We start from the raw sequence: 27997 nt of genomic DNA, 5'->3' as shown, positions 1-27997 counted from the left end.
ATATATATATATATACATATATATGTATGTATATATATATATATATATATATATATATATATATATACACACACACACACTATTTGTCGGTATAACCACGGTCAAAAAAAATAAAAAATGTCAACCCACAGGTGTGGCAAAGCTTGTCAACATCTATTCGAATTAATATATATATATATATATATATATATATATATATATATATATATATATATATATATATATATATACACACATATTTGTCGGTATAACCAACGGTCAAAAAAATAAGAAAATGTCAACCCACCAGCGTGTGCAAAGCATGTCAACATCTATTCGATTAATTATCTATAATATATATATATATATATCTATCTAATTCTATATAATATATATATATATATATATATATACACACACTATTTGTCGGTATAACCACGGTCAAAAAAATAAGAGAATGTCAACCCACAGGTGTGGCAAAGGTTGTCAACATCTATTCCAATTAAGAACTGGATTAAATGACCACATGTAAGAAATAAACTTGTCCCGCCCTTTTTGGAATCAAGCTATGAAACGGACGGATATTGTAACGGCAACGACCCACCCGGGGAGGTTGTTTTTTCTGATCTCCTTATTATCTATACTTGCAAACATATGTATACAGAAATTATGTATGAAAATTCGTATATTAACTAAGTCTACGGGCAGAACCAGCCTCGTTTCACAGCAGAACCAGCTCCGTTTCAGGGAATCCTTCTCACCCCAACCCAACCCCTTCGGAGAGGCGGGATGAAACCCCATTATAAACCATCTTAGGGGACCCCACCATAACCCTGCCCAGTTTCATGCCCAGCCGTTTGGCCGTGATTGAATGACAGCCGGACGGACAGACATTACGCCCATTATAGTGAGATGCTATTTTGCTTATCAAGCAACTCGGATTCAGTCACGGAAGAAAAGGGCTGTTCGGCGATAAAACTAAGCTCTAGCCGTAATAGGTAGAAGAAGCTGACGAGGGAGGGAGATGGCTTACGAACTGGTATATAAAATTCCGCCCACTGGCCGAGTGCTGGGACCTATGAAGTCATTCAGCGCTGAAAGGGACAGTGAAACTGACAAGGTTTGAGAGGTGTAACAGGAGGAAAACCTCGAAGTTGCACTAGAAAATAATTATTGGGTGAGGCTGGAAAGCAAGATGGGAGAAGAGAATATGCACGGAGGTATAATAAAAAAGAATGAAAGGTGTTGCAGCTTCGGCCCGAAGAGACACTGCAAAGAGCCTTCAGTAACGCCTACAGTGCACCGCACGAGGTGTAATGACGGCACTAACCCCCTTGCAGAGATAAAAATATCTAGAACATTTTGGGCCCTTTCTCGTTCATAAATTTCCTGAATAAGGGATTCTTTTGGAACATCACAGGATAAAAACAAGTGGATAGGAGCAATTAGCAGAAAGGTAGGAATTAAAATAAAAATAATAAATAATAAATAAATAATTAAATAAATACATTTTTGAACCTCGGAAAATATGTTCGGATGTTATCATGGCGAAAATGGACCCAGACACTTTGCTCCCAGAAGCCACCAACGAAACGGCACAAAAAAATAATAATAAAAATAAAATAAAATAAAAAAAAACTGTGAATGTAAACCTAGTGGGTATGAATGAAATGTAAATACGTGTAAATTAACCATTCACGTGAGTGTAACTTTGTTGTAAATAGTATTTTCCACCGTGTGTATGAGACAAACTCTGTAGTCATGATATTTTCGTAAATATAATAATATATTTATACTTTTGTGAGTCACCTTTCAAAGTTATATAATATATATAGTGTATATATAATATATATTATATTATATATTTCGATAGTTCATATTGATATACTTATCTATATCTTATAATATAATATACATATAATATATATATTATTGTATATATATATTATTATAATATACTATATATAATAAAACCCCTTTGGTTAAGAAAGATTCGGAGATGAGACATCCGGTGTATGTGCGTGTATGTGTGTTCATGTTTTTGTTTACTTTGCACCTTAGACCTAAGTGACACTGCATCAAACCTCTAACTCCCGTAAACAGTGTTCCGTCCAATGTACACTGTAAGCGGGACATGGTGTGATATAGCTAATACGTTTTGATTATGGATATATTTGACCTACATAAGATGCAATTGGAAGATATATATATCATTCTTCCCGTGCGTAACGCTTATAGCCTAAGAGTAATACACTTCAATGCAACTGTCACAAATCATTAGATAATAAAATGCAAAGCAACATAAAGGGCTTTATAATGCAGAACAAAAACTTGCTTTGTATAACGCATGATTCAATTGCATCATCGCTGAATACCGCTGTCATTTCTTACCATTGTTGCCCTAGAAAGAGCTAAAACTCTAAACAATCTTCTCACTAAATTTCCAAAAAATTGTTAAAAGCAAAAAAATAATTTTGCCAATTACTTTTCCTTCCTTCTAATGAAAGTAAATACAGGGTGTCCATAAAGTCCCAGTACCATTACGAGTACTTATTGCTCAGGATGGTACTGGGACTTTATGGACACCCTGTATGTCATCGACATGATCCAGTCTTCACATTATTCTCGACAATATATCAACATACAGCATCAGTATGGAATCTAAATTACCAGAATGAAAGGCAATATGGATTATATTTAATCGAAAAACGACATGGCTAAGACATACGCAGACCGCAAACAGCTCCATACACAGATTCCCTGTACCGAGGGTTCTCTCTCTCTCTCTCTCTCTCAATCCTGACCCTCACGATCCCGCCCAACGCTCCCCCACACCCTCTCTCATCCGGTGTCTCTTCACCACTCATCCTATCCTCATCCTGTCCGATTCGTCGCCTCCTCTCTCCCTCCCATATCACTCCCTCCCGACTCCCTCTCTCTCTCCATCCTCTTCCTCCCCCTTCTCTTTCTCTCCTCTCTCTCTCTAATTAAAAATCACACTGACCATTAAAAAAACATGTTCCCAGCGGCGCACAGATAAAGACGCCCTTGCAACAAGGAGAAAAACCAAACTATTTTGTGATAAAACCACAAAGATTTATTAAACAGAGACCTCCAGCGGTACCCACAGAGAGAGAGAGAGAGAGAGAGCAAACACACACACACACTCTCTCTCTCTCGCGTCCGATATAAGTAGTCAGGAAATGTCCAGAGATAAAATATATGTCAGCTTTCGAAATGATCATATATATATATATATATATATATATATATAGTATATATATATATATTATAGGCAATGAAGAACATGGTCGCCTCACGGGAGAGAGAGAGAGAGAGAGAGAGAGAGAGAGAGAGAGAGAGAGAGAGAGTTTGAAATATGTATCTGGTGGTCATTCGGATGTGAAGGGTCGCAGCCTGCAACCCACCACAGCCAAACGACAACCCGATACATAATTCACAACTTAAATTTCTCTCTCTCTCTCTCTCTCTCTCTCTCTCTCTCTCTCTCTCTCTCTCTCTCTCTCCGTGGCGACCATGTCTTCATTTTCTATGGAAATGGTAGGGGGAGTTTATTTAAGCTTAATAGGCGGAGTCAACATACTGATAAGCAACACAGGGCATCTTCCATTGGTCAGTCTTCAATGGAACTATACGTTATCATCAGATGCTAGAGAAAGTGTCATAAAAACGTTCCCACTTTTGTATATTTCAACATTAAATCATTGTTTGGTACATATAAATAAATATATTTATGCACAAATATTTCTTACAACCAGACAACCAACCTTTTACCAGAATTTGGCGGAATGAACAACCGCAAGAATGTTCGTTAAAAAAATATATAATATAACTTGGTTTCAGTGCAGTATTATTATAACTATTATTATTATTATTATTATTATTATTATTATTATTATTATTATTAAAAGCATTTAAGATCATAAACAGGTAAATTACGAGCACCTACAAATAATGAAGAACGACATAGGTCTAATTCCCAACGGAGAAGCATAGCGCTACAAAACAGCTCTGTAGGTTTTCTGCAACCCACCACCGAATGATTTTTTGCAACTGCATCCTTGTTCGTGACACATAAAAGCCGGTGGTAATTTTGTAATGTCAAAAAATTGTGTAATCAGATAATGATTCAGTGGTGTCAACATCTCTGTATGAAAGCAAAGTTAAAACCGCCATTTTGAACATCAAAAATACACGCAAAATCGTTCGCTTCAAATTCATAACAGTTAGCATCCAAAAGACACTAAAAAAAAAAAAAAATATCCATCACCGCTAGATTATAGATAATCCACAATGATTTAGACGAGTAATATCTCAACCAAGAAGTACCATAACATGAGCATTAGCCTAACCAAAGTTCAGACAGGTGAATACGGTACACATCTCTCATAGCTCTGACACGAGAGAGAGAGAAGAGGGGGGGTAGGGGATGAAAGTAAATGGAGGGCAGTTATTAAAGCATAATTACCCGCTTGGAAGCTTCCAAATCAAGCAACCTCCCCCAACCCCCCACCCCAAACCACCCGTCTCCCAGGCTACACTTGCAAGCAACTGTCAATGGTGCTTTTAGAGCGATTAGAGCCAACTTGAAGCAAGTCCTCAAGGTAATTAGTTCGGTTTGTCGGGTCTATTTAAACGTCTGAAACAAGGAAATATCCACTGCTAACTGTTCAGGCCAACCTTAATGTGATTAGGACTAATTGGCACGTCGCTGGAGCTTTCCAGATCGTGCTACGCTAAGATTGAGTGATTGGTTTACATATTCTGGTGTCACAAAATAGTTATAGCTATATGGATTCTGAAATATATTCGCATGTTAATAGTAAACATATATACGCTCATATATATATATATATATATATAATGTGTAGTGTAAACATCATCCATAGCTCATTCTATTACTCCACATTTAATTCATAAATGCTTTTTTACCTATCATCCACCATTTTACATACAAAAATTCAAAAAATATTACAATAAATTACACCATTTGGAGACATAATGCATCCTCAACAAACCCCGATAAACCCACTCGAATTATATACAACACCCTTTCCAAAATATAAATAAATAAATAAATAAATAAATAAATAAATAAAACAGAAAGAGGGCAATTACCCTCTTCACCCCTTCACTCTCAATTCGGTACCCGGAAAGAAGCAAGTGCCATGCTTCAATAAATTAATCATCTCTCTCCTAAGTCTTAACGGCCCAGTGGATGTACAAAATAGTGACATTGGACTCAATCGTATAGAACTATATAATTGTTAGTAGTTTCCCTAAGGAACAACTGGGACCGACCACAGTCATCTTTAAACGAAATTAATACCGTTGAAATGTAGTCCTATCTGCTAAACCGGAATCAACGCATCCGTGAAACGAACTGAAATAACATCATTTGAGAGAGAGAGAGAGAGAGAGAGAGAGAGAGAGAGAGAGAGAGAGAGAGAGAGAGAGTAACACCCTCGCCGACGGACCCAACCTTCTGCTCTGAAGCTCTTCCCGAAATGCCGAGGGCAATTAATGCCGTTTCACGAAAGCCACGTAAACCGTAAACCACTAATTGCGAACGCATAATTTCGCTAGATTATTTCAATCGTCATATTTCAAATGACGATGAAATAAATAAAGTGGTTAATTGACCATACTTTACTTGTATTTATGTAATTATTATTTATATAATCGACATGTGAACTTTACTTTAAAGAAATGTATCTTTATTACTCATTCTTTCAGTTCAATTCACGGCCTCTTAAGAGCATAACATAATCCTGAGCAGGGAACATTAGTCTTACGTTTCTGATATTTGTCCTTAATTCGCTCAGTAAAATTTATAACACGTTCGCGCATTTGAACTTCCCTAATAAAAAAAAGTATATTTAAATTAAAAAAAAATAAAAAGAATAACCACTGGAAAGACGTCAAAATTTCTCCAAAGTTCCATAGGCCTAAGACTTAAAAAGTCAAAAGCCTGCGATAATCCTTGTGGTGCCATGGAGATGAGGGTTCTTACAGAAGAGAGAAGAACCCTCATCTCCATGGGTAGTAAACTGTGGTGAATAAAAACGTCATGGTAGAAAATACGAATAAATTATGCCCTGTGTGAGGACAACATAAGCGAAAATCAACATGAAAATGTTTAAAATGCTACCAAAAACTGCTTTTCCTACGAATATTACCTAAATCAAATATAGGCCTACAGAGTTTTTCGTGTAGACTGCAGGTTAAGATAGGCTTTTGGAAACAATGTAACCACATGTGTGAGAAAAGAACAAAAAACATAAATAACACAAAAAACCCTGTCATTGTTACTTATACACACACAACCTAAATCATTGATAGGCCTACACAGTGTTTTGTGTAGACTGCATGCTAAGATAGGTCTTTGGAAACAATGTAACCACGTGTGAAAAAGAACAAAAAACATAAATAACACATACAAAAAACCCTTACAGTCATTGTTACTTACACACACACACACACACACACACACAAAACAATTAGCCTAGGCCTAGCGGTCAGCAGTCCTACAAAATAAGGAAGAAAAGCCTACCACGCAAATTCCCTCAGATCATTATCAGCAAACGCAGCTGACAAAAACAAAAACAAAACATCAAAAAAAAAAGGAAAGAAAAAACATTACCTTTCCTTCTCGGACTCAAACACAACTTCTTCTTCTTCTGTATCTAATAAAGCTCTGATGGTGCCGTACTGTCCCGACCACTACGTCTTACAGCGACGGCGTCTATTGCAAACCTCTTCCTGCCGACGGCTGGACACTTCATCTGTCAATCGCCCTGGAGACGCTGATGTATATAACGCAAATCAACGAAGAGCCTTTAGCTTTCACCACCCGTCGGCTTTCCTCGACGGAGGTATTATAACGAAAAGGGTGTTCGCTATAACGAAGTTTGCCGCAGCAGAAGCAGAACCCTCGAAATCACACGCAGGTTTATTAAAATGAGTAGATCTTCAGGGCGTCCGTATTCACCTGGGCGTGAATGTTGTAGTATTTGCGAATTTCTCACTCGCCCTTGGACTGGCGAAACACGGGCGGCTCGTCACAGAATTCGCTAGACACTCGGAAACGAGAGGAAGAAAATTGATAGGGAAGAATGATTTATAGCGGTCACTACAACGCCTTCCTGTCCCCCTTTCTTTCTTATACTGCAGTCAAAGTCGACGGCATGGGAGGAGAAAATTGATATGGAAGAATGATTTAGCGGTCACTGCAACGCCTTCCTTCCCTTCCCCACTTTCCTTCTGTATACTGCAGTCAAAGTCGGCCGCTGCAACAGCAGCAGCATCTGAGTTGCTCGCCGAAGAAGATGATGATCACGACCATTGACACGACGACTCTCCAGCGAGTAGTAATCGACACTCGCTCACACATTCACCGACTGCACAACGTTGTTGGGAAAAACGTCCATTTCTGCTAAACGTTGATGTAATCTCCGTACACAAAATCGACTGCTGGGGGAGGAGGAGGAGGAGGAGGTGTCGTCGTGTTCAAGTCACACGAACGACGATGAAGAAGCCTTGACCAAAAATCACTCTCTCTCTTTCTTTCTCTCACTCCGCCGTTATTCCTCTGCGAGTCATTTGCTCCCTTCCTCCACTGAATATTTTTTCCCCTCGTCAACTACGGTAGTTCCTGGCAGGCGATTGGGAGAGAGTAGTTGACCCGCATCCCGACGGCGTAGGACCACATGTAGTACTGACGGTCTTGGCACTGGCGAATGCCATCTAAAACTATCAACAAAACACACCAGCCAGAGGCTTCCGTCGGCCGCCGCGAGGTGGCTCTGCCTGACATCAGCTGGGCCGGCGAAGTTGCCATTTAGTCCATTTTCTAGTTGCCATGTTGACTTTATAAGTCACTCTTCAAACGTTACTTATGACGGTTTTGGTGAATGTTTGTTAAAACGTTTGTCGGCGACGTGTCGATCACCTGTTATATCATATAATGCATACGACCGAGAAGCTATTAATGTAAGTACTATTTGTGAAATATAAATATTTGCGTACTTTTCGACAGGGGGAAAGTAGCTTTCGTGAATGAATGAGCTGTAGACTTAATCACACACGTCCCCCCACCCCCTTCTCTCTCTCTCTCTCTCTCTCTCTCTCTCTCTCTCTCCTCTCTCTCTCTCTTCTAATGTTGGAACTGACGAGAACCAGGCAAGGTGAGAATTAAGAAACCAACCACTTGCCTAGCGAAGATGGCCATGACTCAATGCGTCCTCCAAGTAGGAAATGGTTACATCTGAAATGTCAAATTTATACGTGTTGTGCGTTTTTGTTCTTTTTATCATCAAAACGTTCAATGACAAGTACAGATATTAAAAGCTAATTTTTATTAACTTTAACTTTATTAATTACAACTTCTTAAGTTATATAATTGCCTTTTGGTAACAATCAGCGAACATGTGAAAAAAATAATCAATTTCCTCCCTCTCATTTTGACTTGGATAAAAAACCCTTTTGATCGGCTATCTCCAACACTTTCCCTGTTGCGTGTGTGTGTAGAATGGCCCAATAACAGTATCAAGGATCCATAAGACGTTTAATAACACCCATCTCCCTCCCCGCCCCCCTAGTCAAGCCACTTCCCGGAAGGTCGCTTATGGTAGGTAATATGCTACACTTGGGCCCACTAACTATGATAAACAATGATTGGTCCGGATAAAGCGGACGGAATTGGGATATTGATTTCATTAATATAAATAAATATATATATTTTTTTACGCTGGATGTCTGTGGAATGTTTGTCTACTGCTGCCATTTGCAGGTACTTCAGTTCTTTCTTTGAGGGATTAGAACGGTGTTAAGTTATTGTAAAGGTTTTATAGTGATGCTCGCAAAACAGCGTACTACGCGGCCACGAAGAAAGTGAAGCAACTAAGTGCTAGATCTTTCACCCTTGCTCCAAGGAGACTCGCTTCTAAAGAAAAAAAAAAACAGGTGTGAAGAAACTAAGATGAAATGAGTGTGGATCCATTTTAAGTGCTTATAAGTCATGACATTTTGAGATTAGTTTTTTCCGATGTGGAACAGCTGTCTTAGATTTAATCCAACAGGGGAAGGCTAGGAACATTAAAGAAGTTTACTGATAACCTTTAGTCTAGTTTTAAATCACCTCCAAACAGCTTGAGCAGAATAGGGTTAGGAGTCTATAGAGGTGAACTTGAATTAATATTAATTTAATTTGCTATCTGTTATTACACTAGTAATAAACCAATCAGCCATATTCCTACCTACATCTATACAGACTCTAAGAGGTTTCAGAGACAATATTGATACACCTTCTTATTATACTAGTAATAAACCAATCAGCCATATTGCTGGGTCTATCTATATACACTCTAAGAGGTTTCAGAGACAATATTGATACACCTTCTTATTATACTTGTAATAAACCAGTCAGCTTTATGTGATTATTCATTCTGGTGTACAATAAGAGCATTATTCCTTCACCCAGTTCTTACTGAATAATTGATATTGATATATTCTGACATTTAATTCCCTACTCGTCTGACACAAATAAAATCAATTATAGCCCACGCATTTCATAAATAATACTGATACTCTATTGATGCCAAATTCTTGTAGATATTTTTCCAAGTGTTATTATAATAGTTTACATTTTCAAAAAATATTTTCAACACCGAATTAAAGGTCTCAAAGCAGGTGAAATAAGGCAAAAGAAAAGGTATTCTTAGATCATTCTTTCTTTCTGCAACTTTTGTTTCAATATGTCTTCGCCACAGCTTTGTCGCTGCAAGTATAAGTATTCATCATATGAGCTGAATTACACAAAACCATATCTATTTTCTAATGCTCTAGAGACATATTTTATCCAACTCATATTCCGGATACTTACTACAATGAGGCTTTGAAGACACTTTATAATGATAGCGAAATAAATTGATAAATTATATATATATATATATATATATATAATATATATATATGTGTGTGTGTGTGTGTGTGTGTGTGTGTGTATAAGCTTAACTGTCAAAGTACCAAGGAAATCAAATCAATCAGCATCTTCAGTACTTAATCCGTTTTCTACTTTGTTATTCGCAGATTTTTTTCTCTCTCTCTCTAACTGACTCACCCAGCCATCTATCAAAGCTCACAGAAGACAATTCTTTCATTCCTCGAACGCAGAGAGATAATTATGTCCCTCGTAAACGGCACCAACGTCTCGTGGAAGAGGGAGTCTTTGTACTATACTCTGTTTTTTTTCCATCTGTCCATCCGCCTGTGGTGGTCGCGCATGGTAACACTGCATCCCGAGCTTTAAATAGTTACTCTATGTGTAAGTTTTAGGTAAATAAAAGGATATCTGGGTATACATTTGCAACTGAAAAGTGTTTTAATAATTTACTGTATGCGAATTACACCGTTAATATTCGAAATGGGATATTATTTAAAGCCCGGGACGCAGTGTTACCATGCGCAAACACCACAGGTGGATGGACAGATGGAAAAAAAAATAGAGTATAGGGATCTTCGCCAACCAAACATTTTCTACTCCAAAGAAAAATCTTTTGGTTTTCAGCCAAAGAGGAAGAAAAAACAGTAAAAAAAACGTTGGTCGAACACCTCTGTAAAACGTTTCCTTTTCAAACAGAAATGTTTGAATTGGGAGGGCGGGGGGGGGGGGGGGGGGGGGGGGGGGGTGGGGGGGGGGAGGTGGTATAAAAAGTTTGACGTAAACTTTCCGTCTGTTTCGTGCCCCGTGGCGTTTACAATGCTTTTAAACTCTGCTTTCAGGAACTTCCCGTTGCTTGATTAGGTGCAGGTTTATCAGGGAAGGCCGTGAGACCTGGGTCTTTCGTTAAAAAAAAATAAAAGTTGCTTGCATGAACACAACCTTTTTTTACTATTATCATTTTTGTACTCCAACGTTAGGCTAATTCCTCTAACATGGGTACCTCTAAAGTACAAACAACACAGTTTGCCACAGATTGTGGCAACTGCCACAATCATAATTATTGAACTGCTTCATGCACCTTTGAAGGCTCATTACAAGCAGGTTGAAAACCAGTACATACACATTACACACTGCGCCACTCACCTCTATCGTACCCGCATTGTCAAACGTCTGGATATTGACACCCTTTATTTCAAATACCTAACACTTCTGAAGCTTACGCATATACACTTTTTTTTACTCATCCTATAGTCATCCATTCTTTCCACGTGACTGAACCATCTCGAAATGTTTTGGTTAATCATTTTAAATTATCATACTTTTATGCCACTATTACTCATCTCCATATGTCTTATTCTGTCAGTTCTCCCTATATTGTAACATACTCATAAAACAGTTCATCCCAACTGTTTCAATTTCTTTTTTTATTATTATTAAATTCATATTCACCATCTATACTTGACTTCCATAAAGGAGAGTTGGCTTAACAATCCCTTCATTTCTCTCCTGGCTCGTCTCTTGTGTCACCCTACCATCATCAATCACATGTACTCCTAAACACCAAAGCAAATAAGAGAATAATGAGAATAAAAGAATGAAAATACTTTAAATAATGAAAAACATATAAAAAATAATAAAGTCACTTACTTTCGTTCACCCTCCATATCAAAGACCATTACTATCTTTTCCTAGTTTCCATTTACCTTACTTTTATTAGTTTCTGCAGTTTCTCTTTGCTGTCCCCAATCAACGCAGTATCATATGTCGACATCAACCGCACCACCCTCAGCCTAGAAGCTGCGACGCTAGTTTTAGTAGCCATCAAGCAATCAATCAATCGCTCCACCCTCCATGTACAAATCACTTTCCTTGTAATTGTATCTGCTGTCCTCTCTCTGACTTTGCAAATCACCCCACCCATGAAAACGTAAACCAACTATTGTCTCTGTGCCGCTTCCATATCAAATCACCCACTCTCCTCCTACCTGCGTGTTCTAACCCAGGCTTCACTACCATCATAAAAGAGTCTAATTGCTGTCATTAACTTACCTTCTATACCATACATTCTTAGCACCCTCCATATTGCCTCTCTCTCTCTATCGATTTTATCATAAACTCTTTGTCATAAAGCTTCTCCTTAAACATTCAGACCTCTGTCATGACATTTTCATAACAAACATCAGATCAGCACATCGTCTTCCTTGTCTAAACCCACACTGCTCTTCCATTAGCAGTCCTACAGTCATCTGTCTAGCTTTCTCGATCAAACTTTTACCATACACCTTCCCTAGTATATACGAAGTAATCTTATGTTCCTATAAGCCCTATGGTCGCCGTCTCTACCTTTATACAGCGGAAGAGTTATACCTCTCGCCCATCCATTCGGACTCTTTCCCTCACTCAGACTTACCTTACCAACCACGGTCAGCCACAGTATCTCAGCATCTCGCTTGTAATCCCATGAACATTTAATGGGTTTTCCTTTTTCACCACCTCTTAATCGTTCTCTTTGCATCTTCAGTCTTCAAAAGTCACTTCCACAAGCTTTCTTAACCTTGTATTAACCGTTTCTACTCTTACGTCATTCAACCCTACCATTCTTCTAGCCTCCTCATCTAACAAACCTTCAAAGTCCTCATTCCGTCGAGCCACGATTACAATTCACTTGAGAGAGAGAGAGCATCTCCATTTCCATATTTCAGTCTGGGATCCATTCTTTCATTGGCTACTTCTTTGCATTTGCTTCCCTGTGGGGCAACTTCTTGTCGTCCTCTGAGTTCTTCTTTTCCTTCTCCTCTCTTCTATTTCCATTATAATTACATATTTTTACTCTTTTATACTTTGTCCTCAACCACTCTAGCCATCCGTCGTATGATAGATCATGTTCCTCTCTTCTGTCTTGTAACTCAAATACTTTCCTTTATTCCTTTACTAAGACTTTTATTTTATTATCCTACACACATACACGCATATACTCATTTATATATATAGATATATATATGATTATATATATATATATATATATATATATATAATATATAATATATAGTATGCATGCTTGTATATGTGTTTTTTCTCATATAATTAACCGAATAGACTTTAAAATAGACATAGGAATATAACAATTCCCAAAATTATAATGTAATTCAAAACAAACCATCCAATGGCTCTGGTTACCTTACCGTGTAGTTTATACAAAAGAGAAAATAATAAAAAAAAAGGGAAAAAACGTTAGCTCACATCAAATACTAATATCCGTAATGAGGGGCTACAATACTTTTCCCGAATTTCAGGCCTTTTCAGGAAGGCCCATGCAGTCCCCTGCGGGCTACAGAGAGAGAGAGAGAGAGAGAGAGAGAGAGAGAGAGAGAGGAAAACTCCTTTTTACATTAGTATTCCATCCCGGTGTGCTTAATGAATTGCCTTTGGGCTGGACGAAGTGAATAAAGTCCTTTCTTTTTTTTCTAGGGGGAGGTTGGGGTGGGAGGGAAGGTAAAACCTTTTTTTTTTTTCTCTCTCTCTCTCTCTCCTTTCTATTCTTTGACTTTCGAAATTGCTCGTAACTGCATTTCGTTCTTGTACCCTTTGGGTATAAGCACAGACCGTGGGTATATGCACACGTGACCGAGAATAAGGAATTCAGCCTTTGCTCTCTCTCTCTCTCTCTCTCTATCTATCTATCTATCTCTCTCTCTCATTAAAGCAGAAACACGGTCTCCATCATCTTTTCACTTCTTTTAACCGTTTTGCGGTTTTCAAATTGTATATAAAGTTTTTCGTTGGCTTAACTCACTCTCTCTCTCACTCTCCACTTCTCTCTCTCTCTCTCTCTCCCACTTCTCTCTCTCAATCTCTCTCTCTCTCTCTGTAACAAGTAAAATTCCTTTATGTACATTTACATTATTCTTCAAACCACGAAAGTAACACGTCCATGCTTAACTTTCCGGTAAAAGAGAGAGAGAGAGAGAGAGAGAGAGAGAGAGAGAGAGAGAGAGAGAGAGAGAGAGACTAAAAAGCCTTATAATACAATTTGAAAACAGTGAAACTGTTACGAGAAATTAAATAATAATGAAGACAGAGAGAGAGAGAGAGAGAGAGAGAGAGAGAGAGAGAGAGAGAGAGAGAGAGAATTGAACTCTCTCCCTCTTATCAAGGCAGAAACGCCCTCCACCCAACCCCGCCCCGCAGGTCGCCTAAAAACGCCCGCAGTTTAGGGGAACGAAAACCGCCCTCTCTCTCTCTCTCTAGCCAATTTCCTCGCTAAAGAGCAGTGGAACCGATCAGAACAGATATCAGACGTCGTCGGACCCTGATATATAACGGCTCCCTGGGGGCCTTGCCTTCAGGCCATTTTATAGCCTGAAGATCCCCTTTATGTGGGGCAGGAGGGAGACGCTGCATAATGCTCCGAAGGAGATTTTATTTATTGTCTCTCTCTCTTTCTATCTACCTCTCTCTTTCTCTGTGGTCTTCGTGTATCTGGCTGGTAGTACGACGTAGTGTGTTTCTGTTTGGCTTAATCAGAGAGAGAGAGAGAGAGAGAGAGAGAGATTAAGCAGATCTTAGTTTAACAAGACCTCTGACCTGATTAACAGCTCTTCTAGGGCTGGCCCGAAGGATTAGATATTTTTACGTGGCTAGGAACCAATTGGTTACTTAGCAACGGGACCTACAGCTTATTGTGGGATCCAAACCACATAGAGAGAGAGAGAGAGAGAAGGGTCGGGGTATATGGTGCAGTGAGAGAGAGACTGACTAAAATAACATTATAAATAATCAGAAACCCGCAAAACTGTTAAAAAATGGACTATTGATGGAGAGAGAGAGAGAGAGAGAGAGAGAGAGAGAGAGAGAGAGAGAGAGAGAGAGAGAGAGAGGGAGTGCTCATTGCTTGTCAATGTACTATTTATATACTATATAACTTTTTTTCAAATGATGTCCACGTGAAATAGAAACCGTAATTAAACGTCACAAAACCAAAAACAGCTGTTTACGGAACAGGGCGAGGTCGAGGTCGACCTTGACCAAACAGCCGACCCTTAAGTTTATGACTCCCGCGTATGGATTTGAAATGCAATCAATTATTGCTGACGTCAGCATGAGTAAATATATTTCCTCGGCAGCTGTGCAGTAATGGCCCCTTCACCAAACCCCTAAAAATTTAAAACACTCGACTTCAAGATACCAAATGAGTAAATAACTCCACCGACCACTACTGCTCATGGCATGCAAACAACATAGCAGCTTCAGCCGGATTGAATGGTTGTCTTTTTCCCTCTTCCAGAAGAACCACCAACGCACTGAGACTGAGGCCTTTGCCTCGTGAGTCTAGCAGTTTTAAATAGACCCTCGTCGTTCTTTTGCTCTATATTAAGCATAAAACTTCTTCCTCTTCTTCTTATTTTAAGCCTATCCTTTGTCACGGACTCTAGACTCTAGTCCTTTGTCACATGTCAGGCATAAATCGCCACTTAGTTCGTCAATGATTTCGTCCGCACGACTTCACTTCTCATTTGATTTTTCAGCCATATCCGTACGAATCAACATTCCTATAATTTTTTACTACGGGTTCTGAAAGCCGGAATAGAGACGAATGGAGAAGCCGAGCTATACAACAGAAAGGTAATAAAAAAAAACGTACCTTTCAGCCCAAAGCACGATGACAGTTCAGTAGTACAGGACGTTGCTGCAAGAACTGAAAACAAAAATCAAGAAGAAGATATCCCCGTCAACACTGAGAAACTGATCATATGACGCAGAACAGATTTTGTCAAAGAATGCAACCAATAATCAACAAGCAAGTACAACCACTCGAATTGGACTGAACGAGAGCCAATGAGAAGCATCCAAAATTACTTATACATATAAAAAAACAGATACCGAGATGATAAACATTTAGTTTTCTCGTGACTATCAGATTATAGGTACAATGGTTCTTATCTGAACTGGAGAGTGGCCGTGTGAGACTAACGAACAAAGGGAGACATGACTTGGCAGCTGCAGAGCTACGGAATTAATGCTGAGAATTATTTCTGAAAAAAAAAGTTATTCAAATGTTGCATATCTTATCTTTTCCAATAACTGAGTTCATTGTAGAAAAAAAATCAGGGCTAAGAGGAAACCTTAGTTTGTAGAGAGAGAGAGAGAGAGAGAGAGATACCTCGACGAGGTTAAGTGAGGATATTACCTCGTCGAGGTTCTTCCTGTCTTAATTATGATAGTTTGGTATACATTCTGATAAAGCACTGACTCTTCTCTCTCTCTCTCTCTCTCTCTCTCTCTCTCTCCTCTCTCACTCTCTCACACACACACACACGCACTTCATCTCAGCTGTCACCTTCAACAAACGACCATGTACGAAGTTAACTGATTAGATCATCACACAGGCCATTTCATTCTTTTCCTTCTTGGTTAGAGAGAGAGAGAGAGAGAGAGAGAGAGAGAGAGAGAGAGAGAGATTGCTTTTGGTGTCATGAACCACATCACAAAACGGGTATAGAACATCAAGCATTCCTTCTCTCGCGAAAATCATATACACGATAAGTAACAATAAATAAATAGATAGATAAATATGGAAATTCATTAATTATCTAATTAAGTAATAATGATAGTTGCTGCTTTTGCAGAATTTATTTCGAAACAGCAATGTCTTTAACGAAAGATAATAATTATTAGTGTTACTTGTATACACCTATATTGTATACATATATATGAATGTGTGTGCTTTTGTGTATGTGTCCATGTATATTACTTCACTTTAGGTGACAATAAAAAATTGTTTTCCCGGCATTCAACTTTCTTTCATCAAAATGGAGTCGGAAACAAATAAAAGTGAAGCTACCTTGTAAATACCAAAGGTGAAGAGAATCAGACAAATGAGACATTCTACTGAGGCACCTGTAGCCACTGCCTAGTTTCCCCTGGTCCTATCCTGGGTATCTAAGCGATATTGTATGATAGCTTTCCTCTGCCGCTCATAAGTAACCCATTAAACCCTCAATGCAAACATAAACATTTAGGTACATAACGGTAAAATAATAAACAACAAGAATGCTGAGAGACCACAAACCTTCGCCAAGGCTGAGAAATCCCATCTCGCCAAGAGGTGTCTCCCCCACCCCCCCAAAAAGTCACTTTCCTATCTTTCCCAAAACTTGATTAATTGTTACCCGTCAACAGACCCACCTTTGGTCGAAATTTCGAGAGAAAATCCACGAAAATAGCCGAAGAAATAAACGAATTGACTGAGCCAAAAACCAACGTCTTGCGAAGGCTTAGCCTATCTTGATACAAATTTCAGATGTATTATGTTGTTGTCGCTGAATTACAATACACGCACTGTAATTTCTTTGACGGGTTGTGATTTATCTATCAGTTGAATTCCCTATCCCAAGGTAGGTATCTATTCCCATGCAAACAAGCAAGGAACAACACACACACACACACACAAAGAATTTAAAATATCATAACTTCTTTTTCTATGTATGTAACACTGACGTGTTTGCTGAAATAAAAACCTGTCATATAATGTTACAAACGATATAAAAATTGTTATAGCATAACTTCCCTGTGTGTTCTCAGTTAAACCGGTTAGCTACACTTCTATAACATAGCCTAATATATGCATGCAGTTCCTTTTGCAAAGAAATTGGAACAAAATTATTCAGAGGACTTTTTTTTCATAATCTTCTATTCATAACGTGTTTCGTCTTCATTTTATAAATCCACTTCAGTTTATATGTCTTGGATGTTTTGATGACAAATATAGCAAAGAGAGCAAATAACTTCGTGCCCAGAATAAATGCGGATAAGTTTTGAAGAGAGAGAGAGAGAAAAAAAAAAACATTTCCTTACATGTTAATCAAAAGCTTACCTATGCAATTGCAAGCGTGCAAAACATGTTGAACTCTTTTGCTCACACGTCCTTTCAGATAACCCATGGGCGTAACGGCATTCCTGTGAGCTCCTGCACGTCATTGCAACGCCAAGACATTATGAATCACGTACGAGACTTGCAACAAATACACAGATGTTGCAATCAGCCTTTTTGCAAGGCAGCGCCCAAACACTGTAGCATACTTTGAAACACCTTTTTGTTGCTAGCAAGGTGGTTTCCTGTAGTATGAAGAGTTCGGTAGTGCTGTTAGAGACTCTTATGGTTTCATATAAGTGTTAAAATGTATGATAATGTAAAAATTGCAGCGATTAGTATCCACAAAAAATTAGACAGACCTAAAACAAACATAGGATTGCCTTAAAAATAGTTGTTCAGGTTATGGAATGTGCATTTAAGTGGGAGTGCGCACTGTCAAAGTATGTTGTGATAAATGAGAGTTGAGAAGTGGAGATAATTTTGATCTATAAATATTATAGAGGATTGCTGTTGATTTGAAATTAATATTGATATTCTATATAGTATAATTACTCATTTTAAATAGAACAATATCTTGAAAATAAGGATTTAAATATTTTATCACTCCCGGTTCTCGCTCCACGGGAATAGTCCTCGATGGCCATTGTTGATATCCAAATCATATGATCGAAGCGCAATGGCTGCGGAAATTAAGCCTATACGGAATCCCAACCCGACGAAACCCGTCAGCACTGACAAGCCGGTGCTCGTGTCGAAAATAGACGGAAATGCGGACGACGTAAATGCGGCCATCCTGCTAAATGGCGGCAGTGGAGTGATCTCCGTCAGCGATGACAAGTGAGGACGATGTCTCCTTTTCCTTTGGGGGTCTTACCTAGGCCAGGCCTCCTACCCTGTGTCGTAAATTTCTTCTCCAGTGTGAGGCTCTGCATTTTTTATAGTGTCATTGACATAATTAATTACCACGAATTATACTTTTTGGGACTTGCTTTCTCGGCTGATTGTAGGGTAGGCGTAGGCCTGAGATATATAGTAGTAGTAGCTATTTCGTATGCCAGGATAACTATAGGCAGTAGGTAGCAGGCCTATTAGGCTTCATGTTAAGGTTAACTAATAATTTCCTATCCTGTATTTTATTAAAATTCTTGGCTTAAGTCCAATACGATGTAGTATGTGGTGCCAATTTTAAAGGTGCAATTACTACCTTACCGATAGGCCTACCTTAGTCTAGGTATAGGGGAAACAACCGACTGGACTAGCTGATCCAGTTTCCACCGAGTTTGAAGCCACCCTCCGAAAAAGTACCTTAACAAGTCCTGACACCTGAGATGGGCACCAGTCACGAGTCATCGGTGGCGAGACCAACAGCTCGAGACCTCTACTACCTATCCTTTCGAAGTAGGGTAAACAACCGCGGACGATCCATCGTCATCGTGCTGGCCTGGCCTTATTCACTCTATATTTAATTGGTGAAACAAGAATACAATTACAACTTTAAGCATACCATTCAAAAGAATGAAGTTTCATCAATATAATGTGATGTATGAAAGCCCCATACGAACTAAAATAAGCTTGTGAGCTCTTCGTAAAATATGTTTTCAAGGCAGTTTTGAAATCCAATATGACGGCAATCGTGTGGCTGGCCGGTCTAACCACGGACAATCCACCATCTTTCCCAGCCTTCCCAGCACTCATTTGAACAATGTTAGCATATATATGTAATGTTTATTGATCTTACTCAAGATTGCAGTTGTAATCAGCACAATAAAACATTTTGTTGCCTATATTAGTGAAAGTAATGAACTTTTTATTCCCGGGGTCATGGTTTGAACTGAATTCATTTGTACCTTGTAATCGGTGGTTTTATCCTTACTGCCATCACAACTGAAACTCCATTAGTGCTTATTTGATTGTAATTATGCACATTTTGGTCTTAATTCACTCCACATTGCACTTGAACCACGTTGCTGTTCCTGGTTCCCAAGTACTTACTCCGCAAACACAGTTACGAGCAGCAGACGACAACACTGATTATAGATGTATACTTACGAACAGACGATGCGAGGAAACATGACTCATCGTTGCCAATCTAGTGGAGCGTCACACATACGCCGATGCATTTACAAACTGTTTCCATTAATTCTAGTGGTCATAATAATGCAGTAATGATAAAATTGCTCTAATATGTATATACTACAAATAGATACGCTAATTTCACTTATTTCCCCTGTTTTGTGTAAGTCTCATACCCAGTTTGGAGGTTAAACACATACCAATAGACAACACTGATAAACAATTGAAGAGTGCAAAACGCCCCAAAGAATGCCATAGTCCCCTTCGATAAGTATGGTAAGAGGTCGGGTGTACGATTGTTGTGATGAAAGTGCCCCAGCATCTAAGGGTACAAGTGGTGTGTGGATTTAGCACGGGAAATGGGAAGTTTATTGACACAAGCAACTCCGCAAACATCGACATGGTGTCAATCTTCTAAATATTCCGAGTTGTAAGTAAAAATGTTGAAAGTGTTTTTGTGGTGTGGGCACTGCGTTGGCCACCCTTTTCATTACCCTCTGTTTAAATCTTAAAATATGGCCTTAATTTCTAACTTTGGAGAAAATACTTACAACTACTATCCGACTTACAACCTGCTCGACATACGACCACTCGTACTTACAACCTTACTTCAGACAGTTGACCATTGAGTTACTTGGCACTGCGCCATCTCATGAGAACTCTCATCACTCAGGCATGAGAACTCTCATCACTCAGGCAGCATCAGTTTGAGTTACCCTGCCCTATCTGCAGCATCATTTGGTATTAACTGTACTGTAGACTGAATTGCAAACCAATTTACGTAAGAATCGACTTCTGACATGCATGCAAGAACCTAACCCCATTGTACCTCAATGCCTGATTGTATGTAATATATACTACTATTACATAAATGATTAAAATGTATTAGTAGAAGTATATTATGGTAAAAAGATTGAAATAATGATTGTACATTACATTACAGTACTAAGTAGGCACTTTTATATAGCAAAGGTTTGATAGTATACCCTACCCAGTATGTTGGCCACTTTCTAAGGTTCGACTTACATCCATTCTGACTTATAACCAGTGGGTCGGAACCAAACTTGGTTGTAAGTAGGATAGTACCTGTACTTCGAAAGGAGAGTAGAGGTCTTTAGCTCCTTCTCTCACCAACAACAATTCGTGACTGATGACCATATCCGGTTTCAGGATGCGTTAAAAGTACTTTTTCGGAGGGTGGCCTAGCCGTGGTAGTCGGTGAGCTGGCCAGTCCACGTGGTATTTCACCCTATCCTTTCGAAGTAAGTATTTTCTCCAAAGTTAGAAATTAAGGTCATATTTTAAGATTAAACAGGTTAATGAAAGTCTGGCTTTACACAGTGCACATAGACCTCCATGACGCTTTAGACATTTTTACTTACAACTTCGAATATTTAGAAGATTGACGCCATCTCAATGTTTGCGGAGTCGCTTGTGTCAATAAACTTCCCATTCCATGTGCTAAATCCACACACCACTTGTACCCATAGACGCTGGGGCACTTTCTTCACAAAAATCATAAATAATGATTTCCAACCATGACCTATTAATTTGAAAATATTTGTTGAAAAAGTAACTAGATTCCTTACTCAAATGTCAACAGTTTTGCTTATGAACAGTAACTATGGCGTTCTTTGCGCTCTTCATTTGCTTATCAGTGTTGCCAATTGGTATGTGTGTACCCTCAAAACTGGGTATAAGACTTACACAAAACTGGGGAAATAAGTGAAATTAGCGTATCTATTTGTAGTATATATACGTATTACAGCAATTTTATCATTATTGCATTACTATGACAACTAGAATTCATGGAAACAGTTTGTAAATGCATCGGTGTATGTGTGAAGCTCCACTAGATGGGCAACGATGAGTAATTTGTTCCGATACGTAATACAAACCCTCGGTCCTTTAACAATAGGAAGGTAACTAGCGGCAGCTGGGACGGTCGTAAGCTTCGAACAAGGGGAGAACGGTAGTTAACTGCTTGTCCGATCGTGCGCGCGCCCGCGCGCCCGAGAGGTGAAGAATCACTTTTGCTTTCGGCCGCGGGTGTGAAGGACGGGTCGTTCGTCATCGCTCTCGCGCTTCATCGTCGTATGCTTTGTTTATATTGTGTTTTACTAATGGTTTGGTTTGACTTGAAAATGAAACTGTAAGTACACTGTTTTTCATTTTCATTACTTAATTATGAATCAACATGGAACTATCGCCGTAGAGACGGCGATTCCGCTCTTTTCATGAATTGAACCCTTGAATTATGTCTCGGTGCCGAGGGCGGCGCACTCGCGCCGAGTCATGTATTTTGGGCGAAAGTGTGTAATTGAAAGATGTAAGTACACTTTTTCATTATATTTTTGCCCTGTGCGTTCGTTGCCAGAGCTTGATTGCGCTCGGCAAGAGCCTCTTATTTTGTATGAATAGAATGCAATGAAAGTGGATTCGCAATGCAGTTTTCTTTTCATTTTCATTTATTAATTGCATCAAATTTAATTTTGGATCAAATTCCGCTCTTACCGGGAATTAATCCTTACGATTTATTGCTGTGAAAGTGAAAATAGCAAGTGCAGTATTGTTCATTTTCATATATATTTATGATAGCATCATATTATTATGGATCAAGTTTCCGCTCTTACCGGGAATTGATTTTTCCCTCTAAGCTATGAAGTGAATCGCAAGGGCAGTATTCTGTTTCATTTTCATATTACTTTTCACTGCTGTGCGGGGTAGGGAAGCGAAGGTCTGCCAGGAAGTCGTCGGAAAGCTCTCCCGCGACTCCCTTGGTATCCGATTCTTCGTCTTCTTTCCTGCCCCCCCCGCTCAGCTTCCTCGTATTTTGTTTTTGGGGTCTTCCTTCCGTTCGGGGTGGGGCATGTCTCCCCCCCCGTGCGCGAGGGAAACCCCTCTTACTAATCTGTCTGTGCTACCGCAGGTGCTACTCCGTGGGAGACGACCTTGGACAGGTATGGACCACTGCGACTGCAGGGCGTGCCTAGCATCCACGATCTGCTGCAGAGTCTAGCGAGGTCTGGGGCGGTGACCTTGGAGTGGTCTCCACTACAACCTTCACGGCCGCTTATGCCTGCTTCCCCCCGCTGGTCTACACTCCCATGCTGTGTCGGTGACGCCGTCTGCCGCTTCTAGGGCCGGTCGCCGCCGTACCGAGGAGGGGTATGCCGCCGCCGCCTGTGTTTTCTTCGTGTTGCCTGCCCCAGACTTCCGCTGTTCCAGCAGCTCGCCCCTGGACCGACCGCCAGTACCACGCTGGCTGCCGATGATTCTACGAGGCGATGGCTGGGCTGCCGTACCTGGTCGCTGATGTGGTTCCCGCTACTGGCTTGGCTGTCCCTTCTGTGTTTACCGCTGCCGCTGTTCTTGCCGCTCCTGAGCTGGGTGCTGTTCCTGTCGCTCCTGGTTCCTGCGCCTGTCCATGCTGGTCCTGCCCATGGTGTGTCTTCCCCAGTCCCAGGTCCTTCCGGACAGGTGCAGTCGGGCCGTGTTGCTTCGGCAATAGGCCCGACTCTGGCCTGGATGGCGGACCTGACGACTGTCCTGCGTGAGCTGACGAAGAAGAGGAAAGGTGTATCTTCGTCTTCGTCTGTTGCTGCCTCTTCCCCTTCGACTTCTAAGGCCCATAAGCCGAAGAAGAAGAAGGCTGCCTCCCCCCCCTAAGAAGTCTCCTTCGGGAAACTTCTAAGGGCCCGTCCCACCGAGGTGGGACGGGGGGTCCTTCTGCTGGTCCTCCTGCTCCTTCGGGAGCGGGGCCCATCTCCCCTTCCGTAAGGAAGAGATAGACGGGGTGGGACCAGAGGAGTATCGGTTAGCTCTGGTACTTCCTCGCCTGGTGCTAGCGGCGATGCCGCTACACCAGGTTCCGGCTCGGTCTCTCGTTCGCGGGAGATCCCGAGTGTACGCTCTCATCTCGGGAGACCGTCCAGCCAAAGTTTCGGCGCCAGAGTTCGCTCGGCGCCAAGACCACGGCACGGAGCAGAAGGCTGGCGAGAACCGCTCAGGTGACTCGCCAGGCCAGCGGCCGCTCTCGCAGCGACCAGCTGGTAACCGGGTTTTGTTATTCCCCTAAGAAGACTCCTTAGGGAACTTCGAAGGGCTCGTCACATTCCGGTGTGACGGGGGGGTTCTTCTGCTGGTCCTCCTGTTCCTTCGGGAACGGGGCCCGTCTCCCCTTCTGAGAAGAAGAAGAAGACGGGGACCAAGGGTGTGCTGGCTACCGCTGGTACACCCTCGCCTGGTCTTGGCAGCTCTGCTGCTAAGCCAGGTACCGGCTCGGTTTCTCGTCGCGAGAAGTTCCGAGTGTACGATCTCCTTCGGGTGACCGTGCAGCCAAAGTTAAGACGCCTGAGTTCGCTCAGCGTCATGACCGAGGCACGGAGCAGAAGACTGTCGAGAGCCGCTCAGGTGACTCTCGCCAGGCCAGCGGCCGCTCTCGCAGCGACCAGCCGGTACCTCGGGTGGACGTGACGGTCTCTGACCGGCCACGGGTGGAGGCTGGGAAGAGGTCCCCCAGGTCCCCTCGACCGACGGTACCAGCCTCGGCTGGTACCAGCGGTTTGACGTGCCGCGAGGACGCTCACCGGTCTCACGGCGAAAGCGAGCTCTGCAGGTCACCTGACCGCCGCTCCCACAGGGACCGGGCGGATACGGTGACCAGCAGCAGCTCGTCTGACGCACGGGACCGGGGGCGACGTGCTCAGTCGAGCCGCTCGCCACAGGTGAGCGGCACGGCCAGGCCTGCAGATCGATCCCCACCGCGGGTTGGTGATCGGCTGCAGCCCCCACGTACGCTGGTCCTGCCACGCGAGCGGGGGGGGAGCGTCAGGTCTGTCTCTCCATACCTTCAACTTCCTCGGGCTACACCGGGAAGAGCGAGGTAGCTAGGAGTGATCGTGGGAGGTGCGCCGCTCACGATCCCGTCACGACGCCGCACGTGCCACGTATGGTCTTAGGACCAACCAGGACGTACGCGCAAGTGATTGGAGGCGACCGTCAGGGGGAGAGAGGGTAGCGTCAGTTCTGTCTCTCCGATACCTTCAACTTCCTCGGCATACGCCAGGAAGAGCGAGGTATATAGGAGTGATCGTGAGAGATACGCCGCTCACGATCCCGTCACGACGCCGCACGTGCCAGGTTGGTCTTAGGACCAACCAGGACGTACGCGCAAGTGATTGGAGGCAACCGTCAGGGATCTGTTGCTGGTCCTTCTTCTGAAGGAGGAGGGTCCTGGGAGCTGCTCTTGTTGGAGGGACTGGACGGTCCTACTCCTCAAGACGCTGTAACTTCCGAGATTCAGAGTAACTTTACCCAGGTTATTGCACTGATTCGTCAGCACAACGACCGGGGGGAAGGATCGCCGCTCCCACCAGCAGAGCCCATGTCTCTGCTCGAGTCGTTTTGGGGCCCGAGAGGGAACCCAAACCGACGGTGGGTATGCCGCGATCGGAGCTTGCCGATTCTGTCTTGAACCAGAGTCTCTCGTCTCCGGACAAGAAGGCTCTCTCAGTTCTGGCGGCGGTCGATCAAGCTACTTCCACCTCCTCTACTGCGACAGCGGCGTTTTCTACGTGTCTTCGGACACCGTATTTAAATACTCCTTCGGTCCTCCTGAGAGGTTTCGACCTCGACGAGGACTGGAATGACGGTACGGAGGACGGTAATCGGCTCTCTCCTGTCAGGTGTCGATCAGCCCCACCCAGACGACGTTCACAGTGGCGGCAGACCCTTACCTACAATGAGAGTTCGTAACCTCCTCGGGAAAACGTTTTCTCCTGACGATTACGTTTTCCCAGACTCTGAGAGGCCATCGCCGCAAGGCGATGGCTGCTCCTACTCTTCTCCAACTGCTAGTTCCACTGGGGGAAGGCGAGCGAGTATCCAATTCCTCCCCCATTCCCTCTCTCCTTACAGCTACGAGGGAAAGGGGAAGGATCCTACAGAGATTTCTCTGTAGGATCCCACGTTGGGGACTGCGCTACCAGGGGGACCTTCGGGTCCTACCTGACGTAAGCCCCGGTCGTTGAGGAGGGATCCTGCCCCATTCTCGATTTCTACGGTAATCGAGAGGACCACCAGCCGATATCGTTTGACGAATTCGGTGGGGGTTTCGCAGACTGCTTAGAATTCTACGGAATTTCTAGCGCATTCAGAGTGTTAGAGTTCTTACGATCTCCAAACACTTAGGCGAGACCACGGTCCAAAAGTGAGCGAGACGAGAATCCCCGATATGTTACACGATAATCGGGAACCTCGCCTATGCTCGAATTCCTGGAATTTCTAGCATTAGGAGAAGACTGCTGCTGAAAGAAGACTATCTCACAGTAGGCGACCAACCTGGAATAGAGAAGAACGGACGGGAATATCCAGTTTGGCTTGAACTATCGTCTTAGTATTCTGTTCACCATTGAAGCTTTCCTTCGAGGAAGACTTCTCCTTCACTCTCTTTAATAGAGAACGAAGGTGGTCGATCTCCAATCCTTATTTTGTTTTCTTGAAGGAAAGAATTTAGGATGGAGATCGTTTGTTCAGAATCCTACAAATATACTACGTATATTAACCTCGCGACATGATTCTGCTAAGCAGTTGAATGGTCCGAGGGGTAGGCGCATATCCAGGTTATTTTACGGATTGCGACTTAGACGAAAAGTATTCTAATTGAACTGCAACCGGGTTATTGCCTGCAACCTCCCAGGAGTTTCCAGTTTCAATTTTATATACTTATGGTGTTGTCACAACAACACCATTTAAGCTTTTATATTTACCGAAATTCGTTTCGCTTAAATATAATTGCTCGAGCATATCTTTTTATGCTCGGTGGTTCTAGCCAGAACGCATTCCTTCGTGGAAAGGATTACTTGGCAACTCAGGATGACGAGTCAGCGACAGCTACTGCGTATTGAATTGCCCGAGGCATTTCAGTATCAGCTGCCGCTTTGAGATAGACGGTTGTTTATGTCTTTCTCACCTGTTTTGATTGAATAACAACCGTATCTCTGCCCAACAATCACGAACTTAAGTCTCTGATTAACGGGGATTCTCGCATACATGAATGACCATCTACTGCTGAGAAACGCTAGTATTCATCGTCTTCGGTATTGCGAGAATTTTAAACAGAGATATCTATTCGACTCTCATCTTTCTGTTTACCGCACGGTAACAGAATTCTGAATAGTCTCTTGCTGCATCGTATCCCGATAATGCGAATGATTTTTGCGGAATCTGAGTTTTGTCCTCAAAATATCTTGTATCGGAGGTGTACAATTGTTCATTGTTCACCCCGGATTAGCAGATGTATTGAAAGACATCGCCTACTCCCACACCTGCCAGCTCTACTTCCAAACGTTCAGCCCATGAGAAGCAGTTCTTCAAGCGGCTCTCCCCTGTGTTTCATTACTGAATAACGCCCCGCTTTCATTGCACAACGAACAGCAATGAAATGGCGGTTAGCGTTTCAGTCATTTGTAAGCACAGGTTTAGAATCTTGAGATTCCTTCTCTCGATTCAGCTGGAAGACGTAGGTTGCATTCATTGCCTACCTTCGTCTTCAACGTCACATAGTGTTGTTTCTCCTTAAGCTGAGATTCAACGTCTATGAGATTTCTTGCCATCAGGGACCTCGGTCTTTTGAAGGCAATTGACTTCGCCTTTTGAGCTTATGCATTAAGAGAATCATCGCCGCGCCGTCCGGCATCGGTGACTAACAAATATTTTATTTGTTTGGTCTCTCAGCATAACTCTTTAAAGGGCGAAGGTCACGTGACTTACCCGGATGCTTGGACAACTTGCCTCTACTGATTCCGAACACCAGTCAGTCGGCAGCTGTCAGAGCGCCCGAGTCAGTTACGAACTATGCTGTGGACTTAGTTCGGTTGTTCCAGAGCAATCATTACTTCGTCTTAATAGCTTGTCAGTATGAGTACTGTACATAACCAAAGTCGAGAAGAGGGATAGGTCATACGACTATTCCTTCTTTTCGTCTTAGGTAACTGCATGACTTCTCTTGAGAAGTCAAGCACAAAGGGATGGGGATTTGTGACGCTCGATTTCGTACCGATCTTCGTAGCGAAGACTCCGAACCCTTCGGTAACTGACGATTGGTT

General features: G+C 41.9%; 1 protein-coding gene across 1 annotated transcript in view; it reads right to left on the bottom strand.

The window, feature by feature from the left end:
• Window positions 1–5742: 5742 nt before the first annotated feature.
• The window catches only part of LOC135219138 (poly(A)-specific ribonuclease PARN-like), a 76914-nt gene continuing 54659 nt past the window's right edge, over window positions 5743–27997 (bottom strand). The window contains exon 10 of the mRNA XM_064255624.1: window positions 5743–5860. Coding sequence (XP_064111694.1) covers window positions 5743–5860 — 118 coding nt within the window. The remainder of the gene's footprint in view (window positions 5861–27997) is intronic.

The sequence above is a fragment of the Macrobrachium nipponense genome, chromosome 19 (assembly GCF_015104395.2).
Source record: "Macrobrachium nipponense isolate FS-2020 chromosome 19, ASM1510439v2, whole genome shotgun sequence".
In the NCBI taxonomy this organism is placed as follows: Eukaryota; Metazoa; Arthropoda; class Malacostraca; order Decapoda; family Palaemonidae; genus Macrobrachium; species Macrobrachium nipponense.
The sequence above is the reverse complement of the archived record's forward strand: the minus strand, read 5'-3'. Positions and strand labels throughout refer to the sequence as shown.